The following is a 12,692-nucleotide window of genomic DNA, read 5'->3' as shown; positions in this document are numbered from 1 at the left end:
TGACCGTGTGTGTCAGACACATACACAGTGACTCCCTCCTTCATGTTCTAGTTATATTTACATGAATGCTGTATGAATGTGAACCAATATTTAATGAATCTTCACTAAATAATAAGTTGACATGGATTTTACAACATTGTAGCACAATCACCCACATCGCTGCAGTATGAGTCATGAAGTCATAAAAGAAAAATCTCTGCCCAAAGACAACGCTTAAGTGTTAATTTGAGCTTTGTTCATATCTGACCAAACCTGTCCTCATTTATCGATCATGTCCCGCCTAAGTGTCCCTGCGTCCTACATCTGCTGGGCCCTTGATACATGACACCAGCAATGAAGCATATGGCAGTCATTTTATTCCATATTGGCAGGACTTTTTCTTTTTTTTTTTCCCTTGCAGGAACATTTGGAGCAATGTTATTATAATTATTGCTGTTATTATTTCATAAAATGATGTATCAACATCAAATACTACTCATATTTAATCTCACAAACTGTTATTATTGCTATTATCTCACAGATATTCATCTCATACAAGTGCTTCACATCACATATGCAGACCTCCACCATGACGATGTGACCACGTGCACTTTTATAGTTTAAGAGTTTAAGTCACGGGCTTAAATTTACAAAATGTATAGTAAACTGAGAAGAAGGTTTTACTTTGCCTATAACTCCTCATTTAATAGTCCCTGCTTGGGCTCTGAAAGACTTCCACTCAGCTGTATACAGGCAATATTTTATTTTATCACAAGGCACTCAAGTGAATAACACAGGACCTTTCCTTTTCCACAGCCTCCTTGTGAAGAAATCATCATCACAATCCTGTTTTCCCTCTTTTTGACCCAGTCATTATTTTTGCTACACACAACATTTTTTTTCTCATATAACGGCCGAGTGAGCGTGATAATAAAAAGCTTCTGTCCTGAGAGCTTTTCTCCATTTATGCAGAGAAGTGTGTGTGTGTGTGTGTGTGTGTGTGTGTGTGTGTGTGAGTTTGGGTGTCAGACATCTGCCATATTGCATTACCCTAGCTTCATATTCTCTGACATAACCTCCAGCTGGTAGAGTGAGGAAAGAGGTGGTTGAATTTTCTCTTAATATACCATCAACAGTCGATGTATGTGTTAATCATGTTTGAACAACATTTCGACTCTGTTCTTGTTAGCCATGCAGGAGAGCACACCCCGGTCATTTACCCTTGACGCTGCTTTTGCTTGATAACATTAAATGTTACGTGACAAATTCTGCTGATTCAGGGTTGCGGTGGTGGCGAACAGCTGAGTTGTCTTCAACGTGGCTGACCTTGAAGATGGTGAACAAGGTCAGCAAGACACGAAAGGTGACAATAAAAAAGACTGAGCTTGTGTTAGACTCTGTGTGACTGTCTCTCTCTGTAATTGCTGCCCCCCGTCACCCTCCTGCAGACTCATGCAATTCAAATGAGAAATTTTTTTTAAATGAGCTTTACAGATCACAGAATACAACAATGTGAGCTCTCCCGCTGTGTTTTTTCCCTCTCCTCTTTCTTGTGATAGCATGCTGCTTGTTGGGTGTCACTGTTTTATTGAAGTTGGGATCTAAAATCTAATCTGACTTTTGACCAGTATTTAATATCCCACAACAGGGGATTACTTGATACTCAAATGTTAATAGTCAAGTGTAAATGCTTGTACAGATAGATTAATTGCATCTGAGTCACCAGCCTGTAATCCAGTTTGACATATATAAACAATTATTGTAAATAATTGTAATTCAATTTGAATGTTGCCACAGTGTGGTTCCTTTTTAGTGCTTTTTAAAATGTCAGAATATTTAATTATACAAGAGTAGGCCTTGTCTTTGATCTGTGAATGTTCAAGATGACTGTAAAAGAAAAAAAACTATTGCAATAGAAAATATCCTGTAACAATACAGCATGATTGAACCAGGTTAAAAACCAAAGCCTTGGACACATCATTGCTTTTTTAGTGACTAAAAAAAGGTCTCTCTGTAGTCTCCAATCAACCCTGGTTATTCTTCATTTTGTATTCTGGGTCCATAAAGAGGAGTGGGAGGTCAGGCTAATAAAAGACTCCTCCTGACAGGGATCGACATGCTGTCCTTCCCAGAAATTGGCTGCGGAAACGGTGAAAGCACAGCGTAATTGCGTGTTTCTGTGTTTTAATTAGCACTGGAGCTTATTGCATGCTGCTTCCCCAGGTGGCCTATAATTTCACCACACACACACACACACAACAACCACTGCTGGTGTGAAAGAAACAACTGGGCTTCACTTTGAATTAAACTAATGCTGGCAGGATAAATCCCTTTTCACCGAGTTGAATTAAGATGCTCTTTCAGAGACACTATGTGCCTTACATATATTATTTGTGCTTGTCCTATATAATTTACATAACGCTGATTTGGTGTAGAATTGCCTTATGATTAGTTTTTCAACTATAATGCAGTTTCTTATAATGATATTATTTACAATTCTTGTACATTTCATTTCACAATAACACTAACCCAACACTGAGTTGAGTTGTGAGGAAAATAAACAGCAACTGAAGACTAAGAGGATGATCACTGGGTGTAGATCATATACATGTTCTGTACTGTGACATGTTTCCGGCACATATTGTGATGCGTTCACATTTCACATCTCGTAAGTGAGTGATCTGGATCTTTGTACCATATTCAGAAGGAACACACACTTACGCGCAAGTTAAGCGTTCTCCAAATTAAAAAGCTCTTTTATTTGCGCAGAGAACAAAACGATATAAAAAAGGAACATAAGGCAATCATTTACAGCAAAAACGTGTGGTTCTCAGTAACATTCAAGTCGGGACTAATAAGGTCTGCTCAGAAAACTTTAATAGGCAACAGTCAACATGCTTTGATGAGTGAGAAATTAGGGGAAAAAAAACCTTTAAGGAAGCATCAGGTGTCAGGCCTAAGGGGTCGGGGAGATGTTGAAAAGAAGAATTTTCAGTATAATGCTGATTCATTCAATTCTCTCCTCCTAATCTCATTCAATTTTAGTCTCTTCCCATTTTGTCCTCTGCTTGGCCTTGTACCAGAACGGCGATGTGTAAATCTGCCCCGCTGGATTATTTCTTGCCAAATCTCTGGGGCACGGCCATACTCCAGATCTGACCCGGGGCTGCCTCCCAGTTACGGGGCTGTACTTGCTCCTCCACCGCCAGCTGTCCCTTGAATCCACGGCCAAACCTGCAAAGACGATGAACGTGAGCAACAGACGTTGGACATAATTAGGGGTGAGGTTGGGGTGCTACATAAAAGAGTCAAAAGTAATTTAAATCATGTTGTTATGCAGGAATACTAAATATTATATTCTAATACTTAAAATACTGAAGTCCTTTTGGCGATACTAATGTAACACCGAACACAAAGTTGTTGTTTTTCACTCACACAGACCTGTGGGCCGACTAAATGTATGTTTTTCTGGAAGCAAGCCTAAGTAGAAACATTTTCAGATCCAATGGAAGTGATTTAAAAATCATTACATGTGACATAAATATCTGGAACATTTTCAATATCTCTGGTGTTACATAGGTTCACATTAGCCATTTGTATTATTGTAGTAATCAAAAACGTGCCTTTATTGTTTGTTTATTGACTTTGACACACACTGTCTTCCAGTCTTCCGCCATAGTGTCAGACACTAAATCAATGAATTGAATGAACAGTGAGATATTAATACGTTAGAGTAGTTTGATATAATTATTTTTTCCTCAACTTGCGTTTGTAGAGGTTTCCCGAACACTTCTGAGTTGAAGATACTTGTGCATTATTAAGTTTATATTTATTTTGCAGCCCTTCAAATGACATTGTCATATCTGAATACCTGAATATCTGAATTGTGTTATTATTATTATTATAATTGTTATTTATTTTTTCAAATCAATACAGACTCATGCCATGTCACTGACCTCTGTGGCTGATGGAGGACGGAGTTCCTGGTTTCTCTCTGAGATCCGAGCAGCAGAGTTCGCAGCACTGAGGTCAGCAGACGATCATCAATGTTATCTGTGTTTTCACTCTCCTGCAGCACACACACACACACACACACACACACACACACACACACACACTGATGTGAGTGTGCAGAGGCAATGGAATGTATTTAAAGCTCATACAAATATATAAATCCACTTTTCTCTTTATGCAAAAGAAACTCAGATCTGTCAGTATCATAATGTCTTCCTCCTATACTGCCGTATGTACGACTTGCCATGAGGAGGATCACTTATCTTAACTAAAATCTACCAGGGTTGTATGATTGCACTCCTCTCACTTGATAAAAGAGCTAAATTGCCATTTATTTACCATGTCACATGGACAGACTTATCAGAGAATGTTGGCATGACTTCGAGTTCTGCAGAGAAACTTTCATTCAACTTGCCTGAGATAGTAGAACTCAATCAATCAATAATTGGCATATTTCATAAACCAGTGAGCTGCAGGAAATAAACAGGCTTCTACATTAAGATTCTAGTTTTCTGATTGGTTAGATGATGTCTCACCAGCCCGAGCAGGCGGTCAGCCATGTTCTCCTCAAAGCTGTCTGGCAGCATGTTGTTTTTGTCCGGACCCCCTTGGATGTGAAGAGCTTGACTGATGTCAGCCATCGCTATAAGCACAGCCAGGAGAGTCACCACTGCAGATGTGTCCATGGTGTCAGTTTGAGAAGAGGAGGTCAGGTGACAGAAGCCAAAGAGGGAAAAAAAGGAAGAAAATTACTTAAAAAAGCTCCCGGAAAAATGAAGACTGGACTTGTCCTGGACTGGGTGGAGTGTCCTCGTGTCCTGGTCTAACTTCACTGGTGGTAACGTCCTCGCTGGTGCTTATATACACTACCGTTCAAAAGTTTGGGGTCACATTGAAATGTCCTTATTTTTGAAGGAAAAGCACTGTACTTTTCAATGAAGATAACTTTAAAGTAGTCTTAACTTTAAAGAAATACACTCTATACATTGCTAATGTGGTAAATGACTATTCTAGCTGCAAATGTCTGGTTTTTGGTGCAATATCTACATAGGTGTATAGAGGCCCATTTCCAGCAACTAACACTCCAGTGTTCTAATGGTACAATGTGTTTGCTTATTGGCTCAGAAGGCTAATTGATGATTAGAAAACCCTTGTGCAATCATGTTCAGACATCTGAAAACAGTTTAGGTTACAGAAGCTACAAAACTGACCTTCCTTTGAGCAGATTGAGTTTCTGGAGCATCACATTTGTGGGGTCAATTAAACGCTCAAAATGGCCAGAAAAAGAGAACTTTCATCTGAAACTCGACAGTCTATTCTTGTTCTTAGAAATGAAGGCTATTCCATGCGAGAAATTGCTAAGAAATTGAAGATTTCCTACAACGCTGTGTACTACTCCCTTCAGAGGACAGCACAAACAGGCTCTAACCAGAGTAGAAAAAGAAGTGGTAGGCCGCGTTGCACAACTGAGCAAGAAGAATAAGTACATTAGAGTCTCTAGTTTGAGAAACAGACGCCTCACAGGTCCCCAACTGGCATCTTCATTAAATAGTACCCGCAAAACACCAGTGTCAACATCTACAGTGAAGAGGCGGCTGCGGGATACTGGGCTTCAGGGCAGAGTGACAAAGAAAAAGCCATATCTGAGACTGGCCAATAAAAGAAAAAGATTAAGATGGGCAAAAGAACACAGACATTGGACAGAGGAAGACTGGAAAAAAGTGTTGTGGACGGATGAATCCAAGTTTGAGGTGTTTGGATCACAAAGAAGAACGTTTGTGAGACGCAGAACAAATGAAAAGATGCTGGAAGAATGCCTGACGCCATCTGTTAAGCATGGTGGAGGTAATGTGATGGTCTGGGGTTGCTTTGGTGCTGGTAAGGTGGGAGATTTGTACAGTGTAAAAGGGATTCTGAATAAGGAAGGCTATCACTCCATTTTGCAACGCCATGCCATACCCAGTGGACAGCGCTTGATTGGAGCCAATTTCATCCGACAACAGGACAATGACCCTAAACACACCTCCAAATTGTGCAAGAACTATTTAGAGCAGAAGCAGGCAGCTGGTATTCTATCTGTAATGGAGTGGCCAGCGCAGTCACCAGATCTGAACCCCATTGAGCTGTTGTGGGAGCAGCTTGACCGTATGGTACGCAAGAAGTGCCCATCCAACCAATCCAACTTGTGGGAGCTGCTTCTGGAAGCGTGGGGTGCAATTTCTCCAGATTACCTCAACAAATTAACAGCTAGAATGCCAAAGGTCTGCAATGCTGTAATTGCTGCAAATGGAGGATTCTTTGACGAAAGCAAAGTTTGATGTAAAAAAAATCGTATTTCAAATACAAATCATTATTTCTAACCTTGTCAATGTCTTGACTCTATTTTCTATTCATTTCACAACGTATGGTGGTGAATAAGTGTGACTTTTCATGGAAAACACAAAATTGTTTGGGTGACCCCAAACTTTTGAACGGTAGTGTACACCTTATGGTCACAATCTGGAAACCCCCAGGAGAGCTAAAGAAATATGCTAAAGGGAAACAGGGGACAAAGTGTCCCTAATATGAGACTTTACCTGGTCCATTTAGTGGGATCAGGGCATTAGTGATGACAGAGTATGTTATTATGTGGCCCTCAGGGTAGTCCTGCACACCTCCCCCAGTTATTAAACAGATAAATCCCTGCAAATGGACTCTGATGCAGCAGTCCCTTTGGTCTTTATATATACAGAGTAAATGCCCATTACCCACTGAATCATGTGTCGACATGAGGCAAAACATTGATTGATATTATAACAATCAATTAATGTACCTTCAAAGTCTTTAGAAGGAAAACAATACAAAGAAAACACAACTTATAATTGTTATTGAACACATTTACTGGTTAATTTCTTTTCATAATTTTGTTCTGGTGCTAATTTTCTTGTTTCTAAACCACAGGACACATCCATAATATCCTCTTACAACCATGTTAAGTTGTGTGTTCACGATGTGTATTGTGTCCCTTATAATGACTTTGCCCAAAGTATCAGTGATTTTCCTTTTTTTTGAATGTGCTGAAAGAGCAGTTACACTTCAAATCCCCCCACTTTGTTAAATGTCAACGTCCTTCATTGTGTTCATTTCAAAGGACATTTAAGACATGATTTGTCAGTGTGTCACCGGCTTTATTAGGGACATATGTGTCCACTTTGTGTTTCACCGTGTGTGTGTGTGTGTGTAATAATTAGTCATCAAGTGGGTGAGACGACAGATTTGCCTCATCAAAGAGCTTAATGGGTGACAAGCCACTTAAACGCACACACTCACTCACACGTCCCATTTAAAAGACAGCAACCAGATCCCAGGAAAACCTGTTTTTTATTGATGTAAAATAAGAGAAAAATATCCTCTACTCACGCTGTCATTAAAAATTAAAAGTAATACTATTATGTGTTCTATTATTCAAAATATGTTTAACCCTTAGAACACAGAGCATTTTGGCTGCTTTTTCCCATTACTATGTTTTAAAATACAGTATATACAGTCTTATATCCTTTTTTTTAGTACAAAACTATAGGCAATCCGATGAAAATACATTTTAATTTTCACCAACTATATAAACACACCTGAGCAAAAAGTACTCAAAATGTTTAAAATCAGAGACTCAAAGAAAAAATAAACTGTCTATTTTGTGACTTCTGCACAATTACTGCTACTTTATATCTCTACTAAACATGTGATACGAAATGAATCATAACATTGACTCAGCAACACATAAGAAGGTGACAAACAAACACGTGTTTTAAAGCCTGAATATGTGACCTATATAAACACACACACACACACACACAGGATGTCCATATAAGGAGTTGTGTATTAAATTACCATGGGCGCACCTGTGGCAGAGATCCTTGCCACGTGAGCAGTAACGGTTAATCAGATGTTTTAAATAATATCAACAAATTTGGCATTACTTTAAGTGCATATAGTAACTCTGTGGTCTTAAATGTGACTTCCTTTTTTAAGCTAAGTGATCTGATTCTTCTTTATTCGGTTGTAGGAAAACAAGCAGATTTCTCAAAACTGCTCCTTTAACAAAACAAAACAGTGACTGTTTTAGATGGATGAAAGTAAGACTACATGTTTTTATTAAGTAAGTCCAAGTCAAGTCAAATATAGTGTGGCGTTTGCCTGGTAAATAAGCCTTAAATGGTTATGGATAAGGTTTAGGGATAGCGCTTAGTTTAGTCCGTCCAAATAAATGGAGTCAATGCAGTGTGTGTGTAAAAAAGTTTCATTTTTGAAATAAAAACAACACCTATAGTTCTTTTGTTTAAAAAGAGCAAAGCAGGCAAGGTTTCAGAGGTTTACTGCCATCTAGTGTTTCCTGCATGAACTGCAGCTTTTTATTTCATTTCTTTTTTTACTGTATCTACAATGTTAAAACAGTGCAGTCAAACAAAAAAAAATAAATAAAACACTGAGCCGTGACAATGAAGAAAAAAAATCAAGGAACATAACGGGGGGACGTCAGAACAGCAACAGGAGATTCATGCAGCAAAGATTGTCCAGCAATACCTAAAAAAAACAACAACAACAAGCCAACTCTTCATGCTTTACAGCTTCATTATCAACCCAGATGAAATCCTAAGAAAGTGTTCCTCCTTCTGACGAATTCCGCTCTGCTCTCGTTACATCGTGTAAGTGTCAGGGCAGCTTGATCTAATTTGCAGTAGCCTTTTTATAACCAGTACCTTCCAATCTACCACTTTTACCATAAGGCACTTGTGTGGAATTGGAAATGTCAGTGCTGAAACGACAGTACAATCTCACCCTGGCTCATCAGTCAGAATCACTGCTTCAAGCAGGTTTAATACACTTCAACTAAAAAGCATTTGTACAAATGTCAAAATGTTACCTGATGACACAAAAAAAAATAATTGCTTCACTTGAGGACCTTGCGAGGTAAATTCAGTCATACACAGTAGTGTAATTTGAGCATAATTGTAAACATTGGGGGGAAATTAGTGCCTTTATTAGCTGGGATACCCATTAGAAAATCAATGTTTAAACTGAGCACATGTTTAATATTGCTTCACTCGTCTGACACATTTGGTTTGCATGCAAAAACAGTGCTACAGCCATTGCTATTATACGCTCGATTATGATTTCCTTGTTGAATCAAGTTTGCTTAGACAATTGACGACCGATGTACAGTACGTCTGATTGACATATTACCAAAAAAAAATGCACAATATCTAATCCGAAGAGGCTCCTCATTTAGTCGCTTTTATTTTCCTGGAACAAGGAAATACATTAAACCATCAGGTTAACTAATTAAGTCTTTTTCATCTGCAAGCCCCAAAAAAATACACATTCAGTGCTCTGCAACATTCTGACACAATATTCTCGTTGTATTCTTGCCGTGCTAAAACTAAAAGAAATTCCCAATAACATGATATCAATATACAGTAGTTAAGGCAAAAATGTAGTGGGCAGTGGCTTCTTCATCATCAATGTCCAGTGTGTATGAACGCATCTAATATTGTACTGTAGGTTCTGTGCATTCATGCATGTCTTTGAGTTGTGATTTCTCGGTTCTCCTTTGTTGTGCCAGACTATGAGCATCAGTGCTCCCTGTGCAGGTTGTGAAATACTTTAAACCACTTGAGTGGTGACATGGTATTTGCTGTGAAGCACTGATAAAGATGCACAGTATAAAGAGACTATCCACCAGTGGGGCTGCAGTATGGAAGGACACAGATCCAGTGTAACAGGCCACCAGTGTATGTATGTATGTACTGATGCAGTACAGTGTGCACAAGATTTTCATGATCTCAGTCAATGTGCACCTTTTTTTTTTTAGTCCATCAGTTCCAATGCAAAGACAAAATGAGTGCCACACATGTTGATTTTAATAAATTCAGTCAGTCAGTGCTTGAAGGAGAGTTACGAGGTCCCATCGCTCCAGTGTGTGGCCCATTCCTTTTTATGGACAACTCCGGACTTCTCAGTCTGGAACTGTGGCCTGTCCTCGCGGGGAATCTTCACGGCGTGGTACTGAGGCAGTTTGTCTTTGTAGTGGGCCCGCTGGAAGAAGCCACACTGTTGGCACAGGAAGAAGGCGAGAGAAAGAAAGAGAAAGAGAAGAGGAGGAAGAAAGGAAGAAAAATGAACTGATAGCAGCTGTAGGGATGCATTGGCAAACCGTATGCGTTTGTTTGCCCTCATTTCACTAGATAAGATGGTCGGGTTCCAATATCATGCCTCGTGAGAGCGGCAACTAATCACATTTGCTCCATTCTGAATCATCGCAGTAAAACATATTCTCATGGCGAGTTTGTGCAGTCAGAGTGAAGTTTGAATTAAAAACAAAAAAGCATATCCTCATGCATTTCAAATACAGCACTAGTCTTCAGTGCCTTTAACTGCACACAAGTGCTGTTAGGAATATTTGTATGTATTAATATATAACGTCTAATGGTAGTATAAAGACACTGAACACCAAAAGGCAGTCCTTATTGGATGACTAAAGAAGTTCAGACAATTACAACAGTAATATCAGCAGTGGAGGCTCAACACACGGTTAAATGGCAAAACAGTGTTCGCACGGCAAAGAATTAGGCTGAACAGGAGTACTTTGCTTCCTCACACTGCAAAATGGTCTTGATTGTAATTGTGTTTTTGCATTAGCTCTAAATTAGCTCTGTAACGTCTTTAAATCAATAAACAAAAAGAAGAGCATCTAATGAAAGGAGCCGCTTGCATTTGTGTCTCAACATAGATTTCTTCGTTAGATTTTGCAAACTAAATTATAATCACTGCATAGGCTTGTGCATTTACATTTAATATCCCCTTAACCTGTTTTTCCAACTCTCTCCTCTCTGGTGACAAAGATGCTGATTCACCGGCTGCCTGCAACAGCACGAGTGACATTATTGTAACAACCACATGTTGGCTTTGACTTACAAATTCTCAGCTTTCAGAAAGTGCTGGAATTTTTCAGACAGCACAAACCGCAGCGTAAATGTGGTGATGTAAAGTGTGCTTGTGCAAACAAAGTTCTTCAGTTCTTCATTTACCTTCATTTACCTTTGCCCATTAATGACCAAAATCAATTTTTTTTTTAAGAATCTCATTATTTTAGTTTTAATAGTTTCATCATTCCAGTAAAGCATTACTGAAGATTGTAACTGATGAAATGCTCTAGTTTAGGTTATATTAGGAGGTGAATCTGGTCGGAAAAATGCAGCAACAATAATTAATGGAGTACATTTAGAAAAACACACACCCTCAAAGTTATTACTGGTATAACTTGTTATACATGTGCATGTTTTTGCGGTGGTTCGTCCGTAAATGCCAACACGCCATGCTGTAACGAACACCACCAACCACACCAGCAAGGGTCAAGGAACACAGTGATTGTGGGTGAGCATGTTTACCGCTTTGAGGGAGAGGAGGGGAGAACAGGCCAGAGTAAAATAATCATTTCTATTATAGTTCTGATGCCTGCTTCTCCGCCTCCGAGGGTTGGACCCCCAAATGGGCACGGTAGTACTCCGTCTCATAGTGTGGGCGCCGCTCACTGCGTTTGAAGAACCCACACTGGGGCAACAGATCAAAACATAGGGGAGGGTAGAACAGAGGGGAAAACAATGAGAAATGGAATAAAGGGAGGATTTAGACAGAGACGGTTCCCAAATGGGATCGAGAGAAGACAAAATAAAGGGGACGGGACAGACAGAGGACAAACACGAGAAGTACAAAAGAGGATACATGAGAGTGAGCTGGAAGGAATAAAATGATTACAGAACAAGAACAGAACAGAGAAAAGCTGAGAGAAATATGTCAAGGAAAGAGATAAGAGTCACAAGGACTACAAGTGAGGACAGCCTACAAGGTCTCAAGTGTTTACTTCAGTGTTCCACACTGGTTTTGATCACAAGTAGTCTATGTGCTATTAAAAAAACTCAAGAGTCAAGAGTCATCCTGAGTGTGTTACCTTCCACAGTATGCAGATGAGCAGAGTCAGCAGCAGGATGCCTGCCAATACGGCTATGAGGATGATCCACCACGGGATCCGGTACTGGTCAGCCAAACCAGGTTCAGGGTAGATCATGACAGGAACCTGCAGAGGGAAGGGAGCCAAAATCACACTCTGATGGAGAGAGGAGCTATTACAGATGTGTCCAAATATGTATGAACAAAAGACGCAATGAGGTATTTATGCTTCGTATGAGCTGAGCTGTGTTGGCTACCTGTGCAGCAGCATCCTTGAGGACCAAGTGCTTGATGCTGGACTTGACAGTGATGTTGGCTCTGACCAGCAGCTCCAGAGCACTAACAGCAGGGAACTCCTGAGCGACAGAGAGAGAGTATAAACACTGTGAAAACCTAACTGTGCTGAGTTCTGCTTTCTTGTTCTGCAATGCAGGAGTAAAGCTGTAGTAGGATGAAGGAAAAATGGTTGACTGTTGAGTTTTATCTGCAAGTTATTGAAATGTTAACATTTTGGGATCACAGGACTCTGTCGTGAGCTTCTGTTATCAGATGTGCACAGACAAATTCATATTATGACAGATGACCTGAGGCTATCTCTCTATATCCAGATCTCTGCTGGATTTATTGTGTTTACTCTCTTTCAAATGTCTGCATTTGCCAGTAAGAGCAGCGACTCTTTGAGATCTGATTGCTAAGAGCTGCCTCTGAAAAGACAG

The 12,692-nt window shown here is 39.6% G+C and overlaps 2 protein-coding genes across 4 annotated transcripts in view; both read right to left on the bottom strand.

Moving 5' to 3' along the window:
- Nucleotides 1-2,707: 2,707 nt before the first annotated feature.
- On the bottom strand, nucleotides 2,708-4,808 carry npffl (neuropeptide FF-amide peptide precursor like). The gene is made up of 3 exons (XM_044024712.1): nucleotides 4,530-4,808; nucleotides 3,936-4,048; nucleotides 2,708-3,213 (listed from the first exon to the last, which is right to left on the bottom strand). The coding sequence occupies exons 1-3, from the start codon at nucleotides 4,677-4,679 to the stop codon at nucleotides 3,093-3,095; spliced, it is 384 nt and encodes a 127-aa protein (XP_043880647.1). The 5' UTR covers nucleotides 4,680-4,808; the 3' UTR covers nucleotides 2,708-3,092.
- Nucleotides 4,809-8,817: 4,009 nt separating this feature from the next.
- The window catches only part of itga7 (integrin, alpha 7), a 32,651-nt gene continuing 28,776 nt past the window's right edge, over nucleotides 8,818-12,692 (bottom strand). For 2 of the 3 annotated variants that reach the window (XM_044024084.1, XM_044024085.1), the window contains exons 23-25: nucleotides 12,234-12,332; nucleotides 11,978-12,103; nucleotides 8,818-10,080 (exon numbers count right to left, since the gene is read on the bottom strand). In XM_044024084.1, coding sequence (XP_043880019.1) covers nucleotides 9,925-10,080; nucleotides 11,978-12,103; nucleotides 12,234-12,332 — 381 coding nt within the window. In that variant the 3' untranslated portion in view covers nucleotides 8,818-9,924. Of the gene's footprint in view, nucleotides 10,081-11,417; nucleotides 11,581-11,977; nucleotides 12,104-12,233; nucleotides 12,333-12,692 lie in introns of all 3 variants that reach the window. The other variant, XR_006360288.1, reaches the window with a different exon arrangement.

This window comes from Solea senegalensis, linkage group LG4 (assembly GCF_019176455.1).
Source record: "Solea senegalensis isolate Sse05_10M linkage group LG4, IFAPA_SoseM_1, whole genome shotgun sequence".
Lineage (NCBI taxonomy): Eukaryota > Metazoa > Chordata > Actinopteri > Pleuronectiformes > Soleidae > Solea > Solea senegalensis.
The sequence above is the reverse complement of the archived record's forward strand: the minus strand, read 5'-3'. Positions and strand labels throughout refer to the sequence as shown.